Raw genomic sequence first — 15,497 nt, 5'->3', positions numbered from 1 at the left:
ATCAGCCAAGGCAAGAAGCACCTCTCTTATAGTCCGACTTTATCAGGTGAATCCTTTATACAGTAAAGAAGCTCATTAAGCAAGATCTATTAAAAATTAATGAAGATACATTTTAATCAAAAGCAACATCTAATAAACTATCAGAAACCTAGTCCTTGTGTATATATACCGACATCCTCTAACAAGAATACAACATGACCCTCGATACAATCGCAAAGGTTCCAAGGTCATTATAATGTACATTACAAGATGGCCAAAAAGCTCATAAGCTTCCGAAGAATGCTGCATGTTGTTGCAGAATCCAACAGCCACATTCCCGCACCGCGCTGAGGAATTTGTACAGAGCAAGAGGCCAAAACTGTTGGTCCAACAATACATGCCTAATACATTGGATACCAAAACATTCCCTTAATACCCTCTGGATCAGGTTCAAAACCTAGATTCTTATAGAATTCCACAACTGCAAAAAGAAAAACGAAAGTTGCTTCAGAAGCCTATTTAGGTTAATGGAGAAACTGTAAGAAAAGATAACTTTTAAGATATAAGATTCAAAGAAGATTTAAAAGCTTTTCAACAAAAACTAGCCAATATGATTCAACACCAAACAAATCTTTACCGATCAAAGACCTTGGTTCTAATGGTACCTTGACTATCCGCGAACAATGAAATATTTCCAATGTCTCTTTGGAGAAGGGTCCTTATCAGTTTCTCAATAAGAGCTTTTCCAAGTCCTTGTCCCTTTGAATGTCAAAAAAATCCATCAAATCGACTATGTTAGTTCAAAATTAACTTCGAATTACAAGAAGATTATCAAGAAAACCATCAGTAATAGTTCCACATAAGTTTGAAAATAAGACGCATCCAATATACAAACATGTGAAGATAATGGTTATCATATAGCATTTACAGTCATTTCCTCTTCAAGATAGATAAGCATTTCCTAGTTAAATCCATTTTTAGTTCAATATTGCAATCATGGGAAGGATCAACAAGAACATCCCAAATTGTTGCATTGAAAGCATTTGTATAGGAGTGAACGTTGGACCCCTAAGATTCAATATATCCACAAGACGTCACAGAAATGTGAACGTTAAGCTGGATCTATGTTATATGGGAGTGAACGTCGGGCCCCCTAGTTGCTTTTAGTCTTGTTAGAGACTTGTATAACAATAGAAATTAAAGAGAACTCCTAGTGCATGAGAACTTAAATCTTAAAATATTGTACTTATACGCGTCTAAATGGAGCGACATGGTTAGTGAAGATTCATTCAGCCGACCCCAACTAGCTTGGGATTGAGGCGTAGTTGTTGTATTGCATTACTAGGAAAATGAAGATGTAAGGTTGACAACTTCGACCAATCCAAAAGAATCCGGAAAAAATACCTCTGCGCAAAAATCACTTGAATCATTTAACAAAAAACAAAAATTGTGCTACTACATGAAAAGTTTCAGGAAACCTATCCTGATTCCTGACTAGTACAAGCAATGACCAGTAGCCTCTAATTAAATAGCTATGACAGCACGGACAAATTTCTTTAAGGCGCACAGAGCAGATACCTGATAGGAAGGATCAACAAGAACATCCCAAATTGTTGCATTGAAAGCATGATCTGATGTTGCACGAGCCATGCCTATCAGCTTCTTTTCTCCGTTCCCCTCTGCCAAGTAACTTGTCCAAATAGACTGAGACTTTTATCACTTACTTATAAAACTCATTTGCAAGCAAATTCAGATAATTGGGCATAATACTAAAAGACAAACATATGAATCCCACAATAAAGTTGTTCTACCTACATACCTTCTCCTGAAGAGAACTTCCTGGAATGCAAAGTTGCAACTATATAGCTATTTTTAAGAGCAGCAGCTAGCTTAGACAGTGGTCTTCGAGGCCATCCAACCTGTCAAACCAATCACATCCTATAACACATAAGTTTAGTTTTGCAACATCTAAAAGGGGATTATTTACTCACGTATCAGTAGGAGCTTGAAAACACACAACTTTGCAGAACTTAAGAAGTGCTGGGTCCTAGTAATGAAAAGTTGCTTCAACAAAATAAACATCCACGGAAAGAATACACTTTTTGAATTTCGATTTGCATTTTGTTATCCTTAGCATAGCTACCCAAGTCCCTGTCTTAATTGAAGTAACAAAAGTGGCATATTAATTAAAAGAATCACTTGTTTAATGTGTCACTAGCCTTTAATTCTTTAGCAGACTGTACCTTAAATGATCCCATCTAAAGGAGAAACAAATGCTGGGAATAGACCTCCCATGCACTAAAGGAAAAGTACATAGACTAGTATTCTTGGAATCTGGTATGGAAAGAAGGAAATCGAAGTGAAAGGGAACTATCTTGTACGAAGCAACGATAGTTGGCCCTCTATCATCTTCTATCAGGTAGACTTGATAAAAGGGCCCCAGCTTATTTCCAGAATTAGAGTTCGACCGCGGCTTTCCCCATGGAAGAAAGCAACTCATAATTGCGGCCATTCTGGAGCTTACCTGATAATTAGGAGGAAAGGAAGAGGAAGGGCTTTTTATAGATGTTGTGAATAGGGGACACAGCTTGAGGCTTCTCGGCTGCAGGAATAGAAAGCAAAATCCTCCAAAAATGAAATGAGTTCGCCATTACTACCACAAGAAAGCTTGACGGGAATAGACCTCCCGTGCAATAAAAGAAAGTATATAAGGACCAGGATTCTTGTATCTGTAGATGAGGAACTAGAGAGATATTTTGGCACCGCAGCTAGCTATCACTCTATCTCGTCAATCTTGCTTTGGCTTCTTCTTTCTTTATGTTGTACTTCAAGCTCCTCTGCTCCACCTTTCCTTTGGAACTCAAAACTTGATGTCCAATTAGTTTCCAAAAAACGGACATTTACCAGGCAATCAGTACCTGTTGGCTTGAATTTTGTGTATTTAAATTTGTCCCCAACTCATGTTGCATTTCCATATATTGTGAATAAGAGGATTAAAAAAGTGCCAACAGAAGGTAAAACGGGTTCACCTTCTTGCTTCTTATTTTAGAGTACATGGATACGGCCCCCAGAATATGAATGAAATTTCTCGTGCCTTCCTGCTAGACTATTAACAAGTACACATGCTTCTTTCGTTTCACAAAGGACAAAATCATGACTGCAATTGTTCCTATAGCCTATAGCAGTATGAACATTTTCAAGTCAACCCTTAGAAGGGATGAAGAGGATGAACTTCACAATACTAACATTTTGTGTTATAGCATGTTGTGCATTGTAATTTCATATCTCCAGGCACCAAATCATCACTGTTTTTTCAATTGAAACTTATGTTGCCTAAACCTCTAATAAGAAAGCACCAAATTTTCACCCCAGTGCAAATGAAATTTGACAAATGTAATCACCTTATCACATAAAGCTTGGAGATCATACACATCAACATCTCCGCCAGAAGAGAATATAATCTGTTCAACTGTTCCATCTGGTTGAGTCTTTTCAATTAGCACAAATTCCTCAGGCAAAGGCTCTTCTTCCTCTTCTTCTTCACTGGATGGTGATTCTATAACCTGTATGGTGTTATTCTTAACAAACCTGCACTATGGAGCATCATAAGGCTATTTAAGCTTTATAAGTCTAAGTTATAACTCCAAGACGATCTTATTAGATCTTATTAAGGAAATTAATAGAGTCCACATGAAACATCCTGGAGACAGCTGTATAATCATTGTGTATCAATCAGTCTTGATTTGGGAAAGCACTTACGAAAGTGAACCTATCCCACCACATTGCACTTACTTCACTACTCAGAGCATGCAGCCTTTTTGTTGTTTATTTTTCCTTTTACTATTTGGTCAATAAGCATGTATCCTTTAACATCTCTTACGGCAAGATCTTGGCAAGTTTCCACTTAGCACAACAATAACAGCTTAAACTCAATATCTTGTACCAGTCTCATACCATTTCTTCAGACACATCACAGAAAATTAGCATAACCATATAATTGCCTCTAGTGAGGTTGATGGGAAAGCGAAAAATAACTTTAAGGAGTTAATATGTTGGTAGCAAACATTCCAAATATAAGCTTTAATGCACTTTTTGCCAAATGGAAAGCTTGTTAAACAATTATTTCAAGTACCCGGATCTGATGGATTCCCAAAATCCAGCCTTCAAGTTAGAAACCTTTGATTGCCTCTTAACTGCAAATACAATGAGAAGTAAAAGTAACTTTGCATTAGGAGACAAATTCTTGAAATTCAATAACTAAAATAACCATTATGTCTTTCCTGTCTGCTTGTGTTTGGTTTTTTCCTCTATTTCATTTTACGCAAGTCAAGCACCATGAAGTTTCCTACTATGTCAACTAAACAGAAGAATCAGTAGGAGACGAACTAAGGTTTGACTCAGATAAGAAATCAAGTTGAGGAGGAAAGACAAAGTAAAGAACCCCGATAATCAGGATTACGACATTGGAAAGGAAACAAGTTTTACATCCAAGAGTCACCCATGTACTTTCGACAATTTAGCAACTTACGATCACACAGTTACAGTAACTAAAAACCCATTACACATCTCAGTTTTCATCTACTGATTAAAGCTTTGAAACCATATTTCGACACTGAAAAGGAAACAGCTTTTACATCCAAATGTCAGCCAGATATTTGCCAGTGCAACAACTTCCAGAAGAATCAGCTTTCACAATGATGTCACCTTTACAATCACTCATCACACATCCAGATTAGAAAACTATAAAACTAAAATATGTTTATACATCACAAAAGGGAGCCTTGGAGCACCAGTAAAGTTGTCTTTGTGTGACGCATAGGTCACGGGTTCGTGCAATGGAATCAACCTCCGATACTTGTGTCAAGGTAGGCTACCTAAATCACATCCCAATGGAGTGGGGCCCTTCCACGGTTCCTGCGTGAACGTGGATGCTTCATGCATCTGGCTTATACATCACGAGGACTACCCACTGCCTTTAAATACTAGACCACCTTAACACATCTCAGCTTTCATATACCCGCTAAAACTTTTCAAGACCCAAATGGAGACGCCCCAACTGCCCTTGGGGCTTTTGCTACAGTTTTTCCTTTTGACAACACTGTTTATATCCAAATGTCAACCCGGGATCTTGACAATTTAACAACTTCCTAAAAATAAGGCTTCACAATGATCTTGCATCAAACAATCACTAATTGCCCATTACCAATTAAAGCTTTTCACACAAAATAGAGACCAATAAATCAAGATTGGAAAAATGGAACATTAGCTAGTAACACCAAAGTCAACTGCTTTGAAATGATAAATTGGGAGGGATTTTAATATTATTATTTTTTTTAAAAATGCTTTGAAATGCCAGCAAAAACATATTTTTCACAAATGAAACTAAATAAATTAAAAAAGGAGCTACCTTTCACAAAATCCAAATTAGTCTTGCAGGGAAATGGCAATGGATTTGAAAATTGACAACGGCAGCAATTAAGAGAAACAAAATTGGACCTGTAACACAACAACAAATATAACTATATTGAACAAAAAAATCAAAAAAAAAAACTGACCAGTGATTGGTCGTTACTTACAGTGAAGAAGAAGCAGTAACGGGAGAAGTGGATAGTAAGTAGAGAGTTTGCATTTGCATATCTTTTTAATGGAATTATTTGGGTAGGAAAGGGGATAATTCCTGAAAAAATATGAACGGTGTTTGCGTCCTTTGTGCTCTTATATTCCAAGTTCCACGCTTTATTTGTTTTTTTTTTCTTTCTAGACTTCCCATCCAAATTAATTTTAAGGCCTAGCTTCACACCCAAAAGAATATTTTTAAAATTGGTCAAAGATTACTTTTGGCTTAGGGATGAAATTATTTATATTCGATAGTAATAAAAGTATATAATTTTTTTTGTATATTTTTGTAATTAGTATATATAAATATATATATATATATATTTCGACTATTATTTTGAGAGCGATTAATTTTACAATTGAAATTATACTGAATTCTAACTCATAATCACAGAAAGTCGTCATGAAAATATACGTCACTAATTGAGTATATCATGAAAATATAGTTACGAAAACATAGGTCGCCATTGTAAATGGCCACTATACTACTTTTGGTCGCCGCTGGAAATGGCCAGTATACTACTTTTGGTGGCGACTTTTACCACCTTACCAGTTCTTTATGCTCAATTCGTAGGTATTTTAGTTTTTGAAACATAACATCTTCATTTAGTCTTCAATTTGTACCCCTGAATGCAAAACATGCTTTGAGTTGGTAAATTAACCAGCACAACCATATTATCCCAAAAGAAGAAGAAGAAGAAGCGGCTATTTTCAATTGCTTGAGATTAGACACGAAAAAATCTTAGAGAAAATGAGTGGACCACTGGCTACAACTATATATAGTGTCTTAAGCCCGTGTAGAAGACTAAGACAACCAAGAAAAGCAGACAACTCAAGACCCATATGTAAACTTGAAATCTTTAGCTTATTTAGACCGAGAGTTCTTTTTAAGATTTCCGTTACAACAGGAGCAAAATTGAAAGCAAGTATGTGTAAGTTATTGAGAAACAACTGAAGTTCTCCATGACTTTCTTCCTCAAGAAATTTAGGCATATGTATTGAAGATCCAACATCGAAATGTCTTATCTCTGACATTGTCCAGATCTCCAGAGGGGGCTAAGTGTCGGTCTATTGATACTTCCACAATTTGGCCAGTAAAGGAGTTTTGTGTATGTATGCAGTAATATATCTCAAATGCTCAACTTGAGGTATTACATTAGAGAAATCATGTTCCATAAAAGATACGTTTAATGTCTTTAAGTAAAAAGATTTCAACTATCATGCTAACTAAAAAAGATATATTATGAGGAGAAAATCAGGGATTGCATAATCAACCACATAGTTAAAGCGAGTAATTAACATGATTCGACTTTTGTTGTTGTCATTTAGAGATATTCTCCAAATCTCATCTATGACAAATTGAAATCTCCTACCCTTTAGACTTCGATACACAATTATCGCTAGTTGATCATGACTCATTTTATTATGGCTTCTAGTCCTATCTCGGCTAATTAAAGAGACAAGTTCTAGACTCATTTCTCTCATTATATTCTTCTAAGATAATGACCCATGAATGTGTATCAAATCGATAATGAATTGATGATTCATCATAACGTTTTTTAGTACAATTAGCTCATCTGTTTGGGCTGTGAGTCGATCTAGCAAGGATGACTCAATAAAACTAGTGGCTTAAACCCAAACTTTAAGAAGAGGTCCTTCTTCTTCTTTTTCCGTACTTTTTGTGTATAGTTTAGTATTCTTACAAAATATAATATCAGTATTCACATTGGTAAGAAAATTCAAGTGAATAAGATATTAGTCACGTGTTTGTAATATTATAGCTTGTATATTATTGTAAAAAAAATTCATGCACTAATACGAAGATTTGTGTAGCTTAATTCAAAGTTTTCTTCCTACTTTTATAATGATTTCGTACTTTTGTTCTATTTACTTATAGACACCTATTGAACTAAGCGGTCGTTTGGTAGGATGCACTCGATAAAATAATGCATACATTAGCTTTGCGTATTAATAATACCTTGTTTGGTACACATTTTGAACTTATGCATTAGTTATGCAAGTATTAGTTATACACCTTATTTGATATTATCGTATGCATAACTAATGCATAGGAAACCATGGTATTAACAATACATTGGTTTTAATGCATGCATTAGCTTAGTTAAAAACAAAATTGTCCTTCAAAATTTATGCTTGATTAAAATATACTATTATATTAAGGCAAGTTTGAAATAATCCAAGAAAGTGAAAAATAAAATTATATCCCTAGTAAATAAATAAATATTTAGCATATTTTTTTTAGGCCAAATAGGTGTACGGCCCCTTAAACTTGGCTCCAGTTTCCATTTTGACACCTTAACTTAGCTATTTTCCTATTGAATTCTTTAACTGTACTTTGGACTATACCATTTAAACACAATGCATGACCGGGCTATAAAAACTTAAGCGCGTATTTTTAAACGCTTCCCCCGTGGAATAACATACCAATAATAGTCTGACACGTGTTTATTTATTCAGGTCGGATAAAAAACCCCGTTTTTACCTTACCACATACCTCGCCTCACTTAATTGATCTTCCACCCAAAATTCCCTTTCTTTAGCCTAATAAACCCTAATAAACTACATTAAAACCGATTTTCGGTGGAATATTCATCGATTTTGAGTTAGATTCAACTGTCCGTCAACTATTTGGCCATTATATTACTAATACGGGTAATCGTTTGCTTCTTTTGACAGTGGTGGTGAGTGGAGTTGGTCGTAACTAGAGCTGGTCATGACTGGAGTTGGTCATGACTGAAGTTTCGAGGGTCTAGACATGTCTGCAGATGAATATATTCTTGTCGATTTTCACCATGGTGAACATATTGTCAAGGATCTTGTCCCGAGATATGTAGGAGAGAGGGGTGAGGATGGTCACATGATAGACAAGGACCACTTTTCTCTTTTTTGAGCTTCTGTCCTATACAAAGGATATGGGTTATGCTGAGGTAGAGGGTTTTTATTTAATTAATCCTAAATCTAATGACTTTGTCTTGATTGAAAATAATGAACAACTGTATAATATAGTTTGTCACCTTAATCATCTTGATCATTTAGATTTGTATATTAAGCATGTAGTTAATGAGCCTGTGTTGCTTGATGAGACTGTCCCATGTGGCCTTTTATGTGGGCCAGAAGTTATTGAACCAAGTGAAATATATTAAATAAAGAGGCTAGGGCAACATCTACTGTTCCAGAGGATATAAATGTCCAAGAAAGTGCTGCAGATAACACATCTGTGCCTGAGAAAAATCTAGCTGATGTTGGGGTTGCAGGTGAGAATTTACAAGGGGCTGAAGAAACAACAAACATAGATGCTAGTTTGGCATTAGATCTGTCAAGTAGTGAGTCTGAATTAGATAACATTCATGATGATGATGATAGTGATGTGAATGAAAAGCTCACTTCATTAAGGCATGAAAGAAGAAAGAAGAAAAAATAGAAGAAACAAAGAAAGAAACCTACTCCAACTGAAGAGATTATTCTGGGAGAAGCTGGAATAGATAAAGGCTTTGAGGATATTGGCAAACCATCTAAGAGGACAGGTTTGATGAAAAATTAGGATGGGATGAAGACTACTACACCAGTTCTGATATTAGAAGTGATGATAGCACAAATGAGTTAGATGTTTTAGCTGAAAGGGGTATTGACTTACCTCCTAGAAGGAGAAGTAAAAAGGTAAGATTTGACCCTGACTGTTACCTTGCTATTTTTGAGCTTGGTGTGGTATTTGAAAATGACGTAGAGTTTAGAAAAGCAGTAGCCTCATATGCTGTGGAGAACAAAGTGCAACTAACAATTAGGCCTAATGAAAAGGATAGGGTTAGAGTTAAGTGTAAAGGAGCCAAGTGTAACTGGGAATTGTATGCAAGCAATTATGGAGATTCGTGTGACTTTACTGTGAAGAAGTACCATCCAGCTCATAAGTGCAACACCAAAAATAAGAATAAATTATGTACTTCTAAGTACATTGCCAATAAGTATAAAGATAGGATTATTTTTCAGCCAAATATTAAGTTGTGGAAGATTCAGAATTTGGTGAGGGATAAGTTAGGTTTGTATGTTGGAAGGACTGTTTGTTACAGGGCTAAGTGTAGGGTGATAAGTCAATTCATAGGTGACTGAGGATGGAATTTAACATACTTGATGATTATGCTAATATTATTAAGCAAACAAATCCTAGGAGTTCATGCTGGATCAGAACAGATAGTGAGACTATTCCTGGCAAGAATCTGTTTGTCTATTTCTATCTATGTTTAGATGCTTTGAAAAGAGGATGATTAGAAGGGTGCAGAAGAATTATAGGATTTGATGGTTGTTTTCTAAAGGGAATCTGCAAGGGTGAGTTACTTGTTGCAGTTGGTAGAAATGGGAACAATCAAATATTTTCTATTGCATGGGCTGTAGTTGATCAAGAGACAAAACACTCCTGGAGCTGGTTCATCACATATTTGATTGCAGATTTACAGTTGGGATATGGTGTTGGCTTAACTGTTATGTCAGATATGCAAAAGGTAAAGTTACAATCAACTTTTAATTTTTCTTTTTCCTGCTTTATATATATTGTCCACTAACAGTTATTACTATTTTTTGTAGGGACTAGTACTAACTATAAAGGAATTACTACCAATGGCAGAATACAGAATGTGTGCTAGACACATTTGGTCTAACTGGTCCAAGAACTGGAGAGGTGAAGAAAGGAGGAAATAATTCTGGAGATGTGCCAAAGCATCTTATGAAATAAAATTCAAGGAAGAACTGGAAGCAATGAATAAGCTTGGTTATAAGATATGTGAAGAATTGTTAAAGTATGATAAAGAGTATTGGTGTAGGGCATACTTTAGAGAAGATTCAAAGTGCGATGTCATTGAGAATAACATGTGTGAAACATTCAATTCTTGGATAGTAGGTCCTAGGCACAAGTCTGTTATAACTATGTTGGAAGAAATTAGACATAAAATCATGAATAGGACTATTGAAATGAGGAAGTTTGCTGAGACTTGGGTGTATGTGAAATGCAGAACATGGGTTTGAAGTTGATGAAGGTGTGTACAGATTCATTGTTGATTTTAGGACCATGATATGTACTTGTAGATCATGGATGTTGAGGGGCATTCCATGTCAACATGCAGTATGTGCATTCTATGATAGAGAAATAGACCCAGATGATTATGTTGCCTACTGGTATAGGAAGGAAACTTTCCTTAAAGGTTATCAGCATTTCATTCAACCAATTCCCAACATGAAGATGTGGTCGGATTCAACAAATCCATCGATAGAGCCTCCGAAACCTAAACCTATGCCAGGTAGACCAAAGAGATGTAGGAGAAAAGCCAAGGATGAACCAAGAAAAAAGCATGGTAAACTATCAAAGAAAGGGGTAAAGATGACTTGTTCAAACTGCCAACAAACAGGACACAACAAATCAGGATGCAGGAAAGGGGTAAGTTCTGATATTTGTAATCCTGTCTTTTACATTCTTTTTTTGCAATTCTGATATTCTTTTCTTTTACTTCTTTTAGCATGTTCCAAGAAGTGCTACTCAACAAAGTCAAAATATGCCACCACCTCCACCAAGATCATCTCAGGAAATACCATCTCAACAAAGCAATCCATCCTTTATATGCGAGGATACAAGTGTTGTCAAAAGACAAAGCAACAACCAATCAACTGGGCTTGGTAGAGGAAGAGAAAGAGGAAGAGGCCATGGACTAGGTAGGGGAAAAGGAAGAGGAACTACACTAGGAGGAGGCTCGGCTAATGCAGCAACCATTGGACATAAAAGGCCAAGGCATACTGGTTTTGGAATTTTCACTGACACTATGACTGGAACTACTATCCTGAATGTAAGGGTGTATAGTTTATTATAATGCAGTTTTGTGGGCTGGAATTGTTCTATTTTTTTACTAATTCATTGTATTTTACAGCCTGGTATATCACCTGAGAGAGTCATATCAGATGGGGCATTCAAGGATACATCTGCAACTAACATAGACATTGGATTTAAGCCCCCCGGATTGAAGTTTAAAGGAAGAAATGCAGTGACAAGGTCACAACTTCAGCAAATGAGTGCAGCAAGGAAAAAAGGTTTTTCAAGTTAAACAAGTTCAGTTGCATCTACACTGTGAAGCAGACCAGTTTTTATTTATGTTATCTAAGATGTCACTACCAGTTTTTTGTTTGGGCAGTTGTGCTCTATTAGAGTTTACTAGTTTGGGCAGTTATATGTTTGGGAAAATAATGCTCTATTTTTTGTAATTTGTAGACCAAAACAATGCTCTATTTCTTAGCTTGGATGTAATGCTAGTCCATCACATTATGCAATGGAATGTTTAGGCAGTTATGTTTTCAATTCATGAATATGAATTTGCATTTCATTCATAACACATTATGGAAGTGCAGCTGAACTTAAATTTGCATTAAAAATTAGTCATTTCCATTTCATTCATAACAAGATAGTGTACATTAACAAAAGGCCAAATTCCTAGTACTTACTTCCAACATACTATATTTTTCTTGAACTAATAGCAGCAACTACAACACTATTAGCACTAGCATATCATAAAAATACTATATTGTTCTTCAAACCACCAGCATCACCAAAGCCAAATCCATAGAAACAGCACTACCACCATAACACATAACCACTTCAACTACGCAACTGTTTTCTCAGTTCTTTCGACTCTTTTCAACAGACCCCGTATAACCCTCTTAGCTTGGTCAGGCACTTCATCATCATGCCATCTGAAATATTTGTAGCCACATCGACCCTACAAAATTCAAAAAGAAATGCGGCCAAAAAAATTAAAAATAGATTTCTTTATTAAGAAATTCAAGGGTCTAACAAAAATAATACGATCGACTTACCAATTTACAACCATAAAATCGGTGACCTGGGTTTGCAGATGACCATGATATAGTCAGTGGCGCATTAAATCCACAGTGGCAAATTTCCATTCCATTGCGAGAAGTTGTTGATTTTTATGACATGGAACTGATAAACGAGAAAGATGAGGAAGAAATCAGATCAAGATTCAAGCTTGGGCACCTAAGCTTTAGTAGAAGGGGAAAATGGCGAATTTGCAAGGGAAGAAAACGAAAGAGGAATTAGGGCATTCTTGAGAGAAAAAATGGGAAAATCGGGTGTTTTAAAGTGGATCTAACGGGTGGATTTTATTTTTACCGTTGGAATATCCACCTAAGCAAATATTAATAACATTCACGCGCTTATTATGTGTGGACATAACGCTCCTTTGACCGGACATGCGTTGTGTTTAAATAGTATACACCAAAATAGAATTAAAGTGTTCAATAGGAAAAGCGCTAAATTAAGGTGTCAAAATAGAAACCAGAGCCAAGTTTAAGGGGCCGTCTATATATTTGCCCTTTTTTTATAAATAAACATTGAGTTTTATACTACAATATAGGCAGACAAATTAAATAATTTTTTAAAATTTTTTCATATAAAAATATTCCTCAACATATGTTTCTTTTAAAAAGATAAAATGATGAACTAGTTATGAGGGTATTTTTATAAAAAAATAATTCTTTTAGAAATTGTGCTACGCTTTAATACATCAGACCTAACAATGGCTAAGAAATATGTCAGCATAACTAATGCAAACATAACTAATGCCATCATAACTAATACGAACATTACTAATACACCATATTCAGCATTATTCTTATGCATGTATAGGGTAAAATATATTCATATTAAAAGCTCGCATGATAAAGTGACACGTGGAGCCGAAGACAAAAGGCAATCAGGTACGAAGGCAGTAATCTCATTTGTTCCCGAACGGAATGGTGTTCATAAAGGCGAAATAAATGTCTGCCACCTGGTAGCATTTAATGGATAATATTCTATAGCATTAAGTACATGGTCTGTTACAGAGAATATGGTATTCACTGCCTATCGTTACACATTCTTCAATAGCCTTCATAATTGTCATTTAAGAGGGGCTTGATTCTAGGACCTTGTTCCCTAGGTGCAGCTATAAATAGTGAGCTCTACAACCATTGTAAGGGACACGAATTTTCTGACAAGCATATACTATACTCTGTTCAAAGCTCAATAATATTTTATCTTTCTGCTTATTAATATTGTTACTATTGCCTCCGGAAGCTCTGCTCCCGAAACTTTACTATTTTATCTTGATTTCAATACTAAGTCCTACATTCTCGTTTAATTTTTTAAACATTTTAGGGTCAAATCAATTCACTTGTCTATAAACCACGTATAAATTCAACTATACCATTTTACGGGCAAACTATTTGGCGCTCACAGTGGGGCTTAGACAGTTGTATAATTGAGTTGATCCTTGCATCTATTACTAACCTGTTTGATTCTTTGTTCTTAGCAAAAATCATAGAAAATGGCAGATAATGATGTCAACATCGCACACAACGTTGAGGCCCACGGTAATCAACCTTAGCATGAAGATTCGATCAGACTCGCAACGAGGGGGATGAGTCCACGCCGGTTCATAGCGGGTAATATCCACGACATGTTCGAGAGGCAACTCCTTATGATGCTAAAGACGAGCACGTCGTTGAAACAGTAAGGATCCTGAGGGAGCAACAAAAGGCCATTATGGGCCATCTGTCACGACAGGATCAAGTCATGACAGAATTGAGACAAGCATTATCATACACTTCGAACAACATGAATGGACGAGGTCCCGCCCCTCCCTGTGCTCCCGCAAATCAAACAACGCAGAGGGTCGACAACAATACCCCGAGGGGAGAAGTTGGCTTTGACAGGGCCAGGGGAACGGTAGCGGATCCAGTAACAATAGTGAGAATGATCCCTTTAAAATTGAACTCATGCGGTTTGTGAGGGAAATAAATGCCTGAATGGATCACATTGCGGGCGCATAACCAGTATTAAAAGGACCAGACTCAAAGAAGTACACTCGATTGTCGTTCAAACCAAGCGCGGCACCAGAGTTGATCTCTAAGCAGTTCAAAATGTCAGACGTCCCGAAGTATGATGGGACTTTGGATCCTCAGGAGCACATCACCACCTATATAATGGCGGTGAAGGGAAACAATTTAGCTCTACATGAAATTGACTCTGTCTTATAGAAAAAATTCGGGGAGACCCTTATAAAGGGGCCCTGACATGGTATTCGCTCTTGCTCGACCACTCAATAGATTCTTTTGAGATGCCCGTAAATTCCTTCATCAAGGCCCATGCCGGGGACAGAAAGGTTTAAGCCCGAAAGGCCGACATATTTAGGATTGCACAAGGAGAGTCTGAATTGCTGCGAGAGTTCGTGACCAGATTTCAGAAAGAAAGGATGTTGCTCTTAGTCGTACCAGACGAGTGGGCAGCTGAAGTATTTAGTAAAAGGTTGAATCCGAGAAGTTCTGATTCTTACCGAAAGTTGAAAGAAAGTCTGATGGAGTTCTAGGAAACAACATGGGCAGATGTTCACAACCGGTACGAGTCAAAGATAATAATTGAGGATGATCATCTCGATTTCCCGGCATCAACCAAGGGTCGGGACCGGAAAAAGAATAAGGAGAAATTAAAGGATGATATTGACACAGATCGATGATATTCAAGAGGTTGGTTTTTACCTTATGAAAGGGTCGAAGGACGTGGTAGAGGTTTCCGTTCGACGGATAGATTCGCTACCAATAGAAGTGTTGATCACGGCCGGAATAACAGGTCATTGCAGGATAAGGAATTATTAGGTTCCCGAGATTCCTCTTACCTAGGCTTTCCGAACACAACTTCAATGTCAGCGTAGTGGAGTTGGTGTCGGCTATGAGGAATATTAAGAAAGAATGGTTCCCAAAACCGATGAGATCCGATCCTAGTCAGAGGGATCCTAGTTTGTGGTGTGAATACCATAGGACCAATGGTCATCGGACTGGGGACGGCGGGCATT

The 15,497-nt window shown here is 36.6% G+C and overlaps 1 protein-coding gene across 1 annotated transcript; it reads right to left on the bottom strand.

The window, feature by feature from the left end:
- Window position 1: 1 nt before the first annotated feature.
- On the bottom strand, window positions 2-5,711 carry LOC104107124 (histone acetyltransferase TAP1). Its single transcript, XM_009615850.4, has 8 exons — window positions 5,556-5,711; window positions 5,387-5,475; window positions 4,112-4,172; window positions 3,381-3,567; window positions 1,799-1,898; window positions 1,558-1,658; window positions 645-738; window positions 2-460 (listed from the first exon to the last, which is right to left on the bottom strand). The coding sequence occupies exons 1-8, from the start codon at window positions 5,612-5,614 to the stop codon at window positions 381-383; spliced, it is 771 nt and encodes a 256-aa protein (XP_009614145.1). The 5' UTR covers window positions 5,615-5,711; the 3' UTR covers window positions 2-380.
- Window positions 5,712-15,497: the final 9,786 nt, after the last annotated feature.

The sequence above is a fragment of the Nicotiana tomentosiformis genome, chromosome 10, assembly GCF_000390325.3.
Source record: "Nicotiana tomentosiformis chromosome 10, ASM39032v3, whole genome shotgun sequence".
Taxonomy (NCBI): Eukaryota; Viridiplantae; Streptophyta; class Magnoliopsida; order Solanales; family Solanaceae; genus Nicotiana; species Nicotiana tomentosiformis.
This window is presented reverse-complemented; position numbering and strand designations above follow the sequence as displayed.

Coding starts and splice junctions, on each gene's coding strand:
- LOC104107124 (XM_009615850.4), bottom strand. CDS start 5,614: ATGCAAATGCAAACTCTCTACTTACTATCCACTTCTCCCGTTACTGCT. Junction 1,659..1,798: donor GAAGTTCTCTTCAGGAGAAG/GTATGTAGGTAG, acceptor GTTACTTGGCAG/AGGGGAACGGAGAAAAGAAG. Junction 739..1,557: donor TTGTTGATCCTTCCTATCAG/GTATCTGCTCTG, acceptor TGACATTCAAAG/GGACAAGGACTTGGAAAAGC.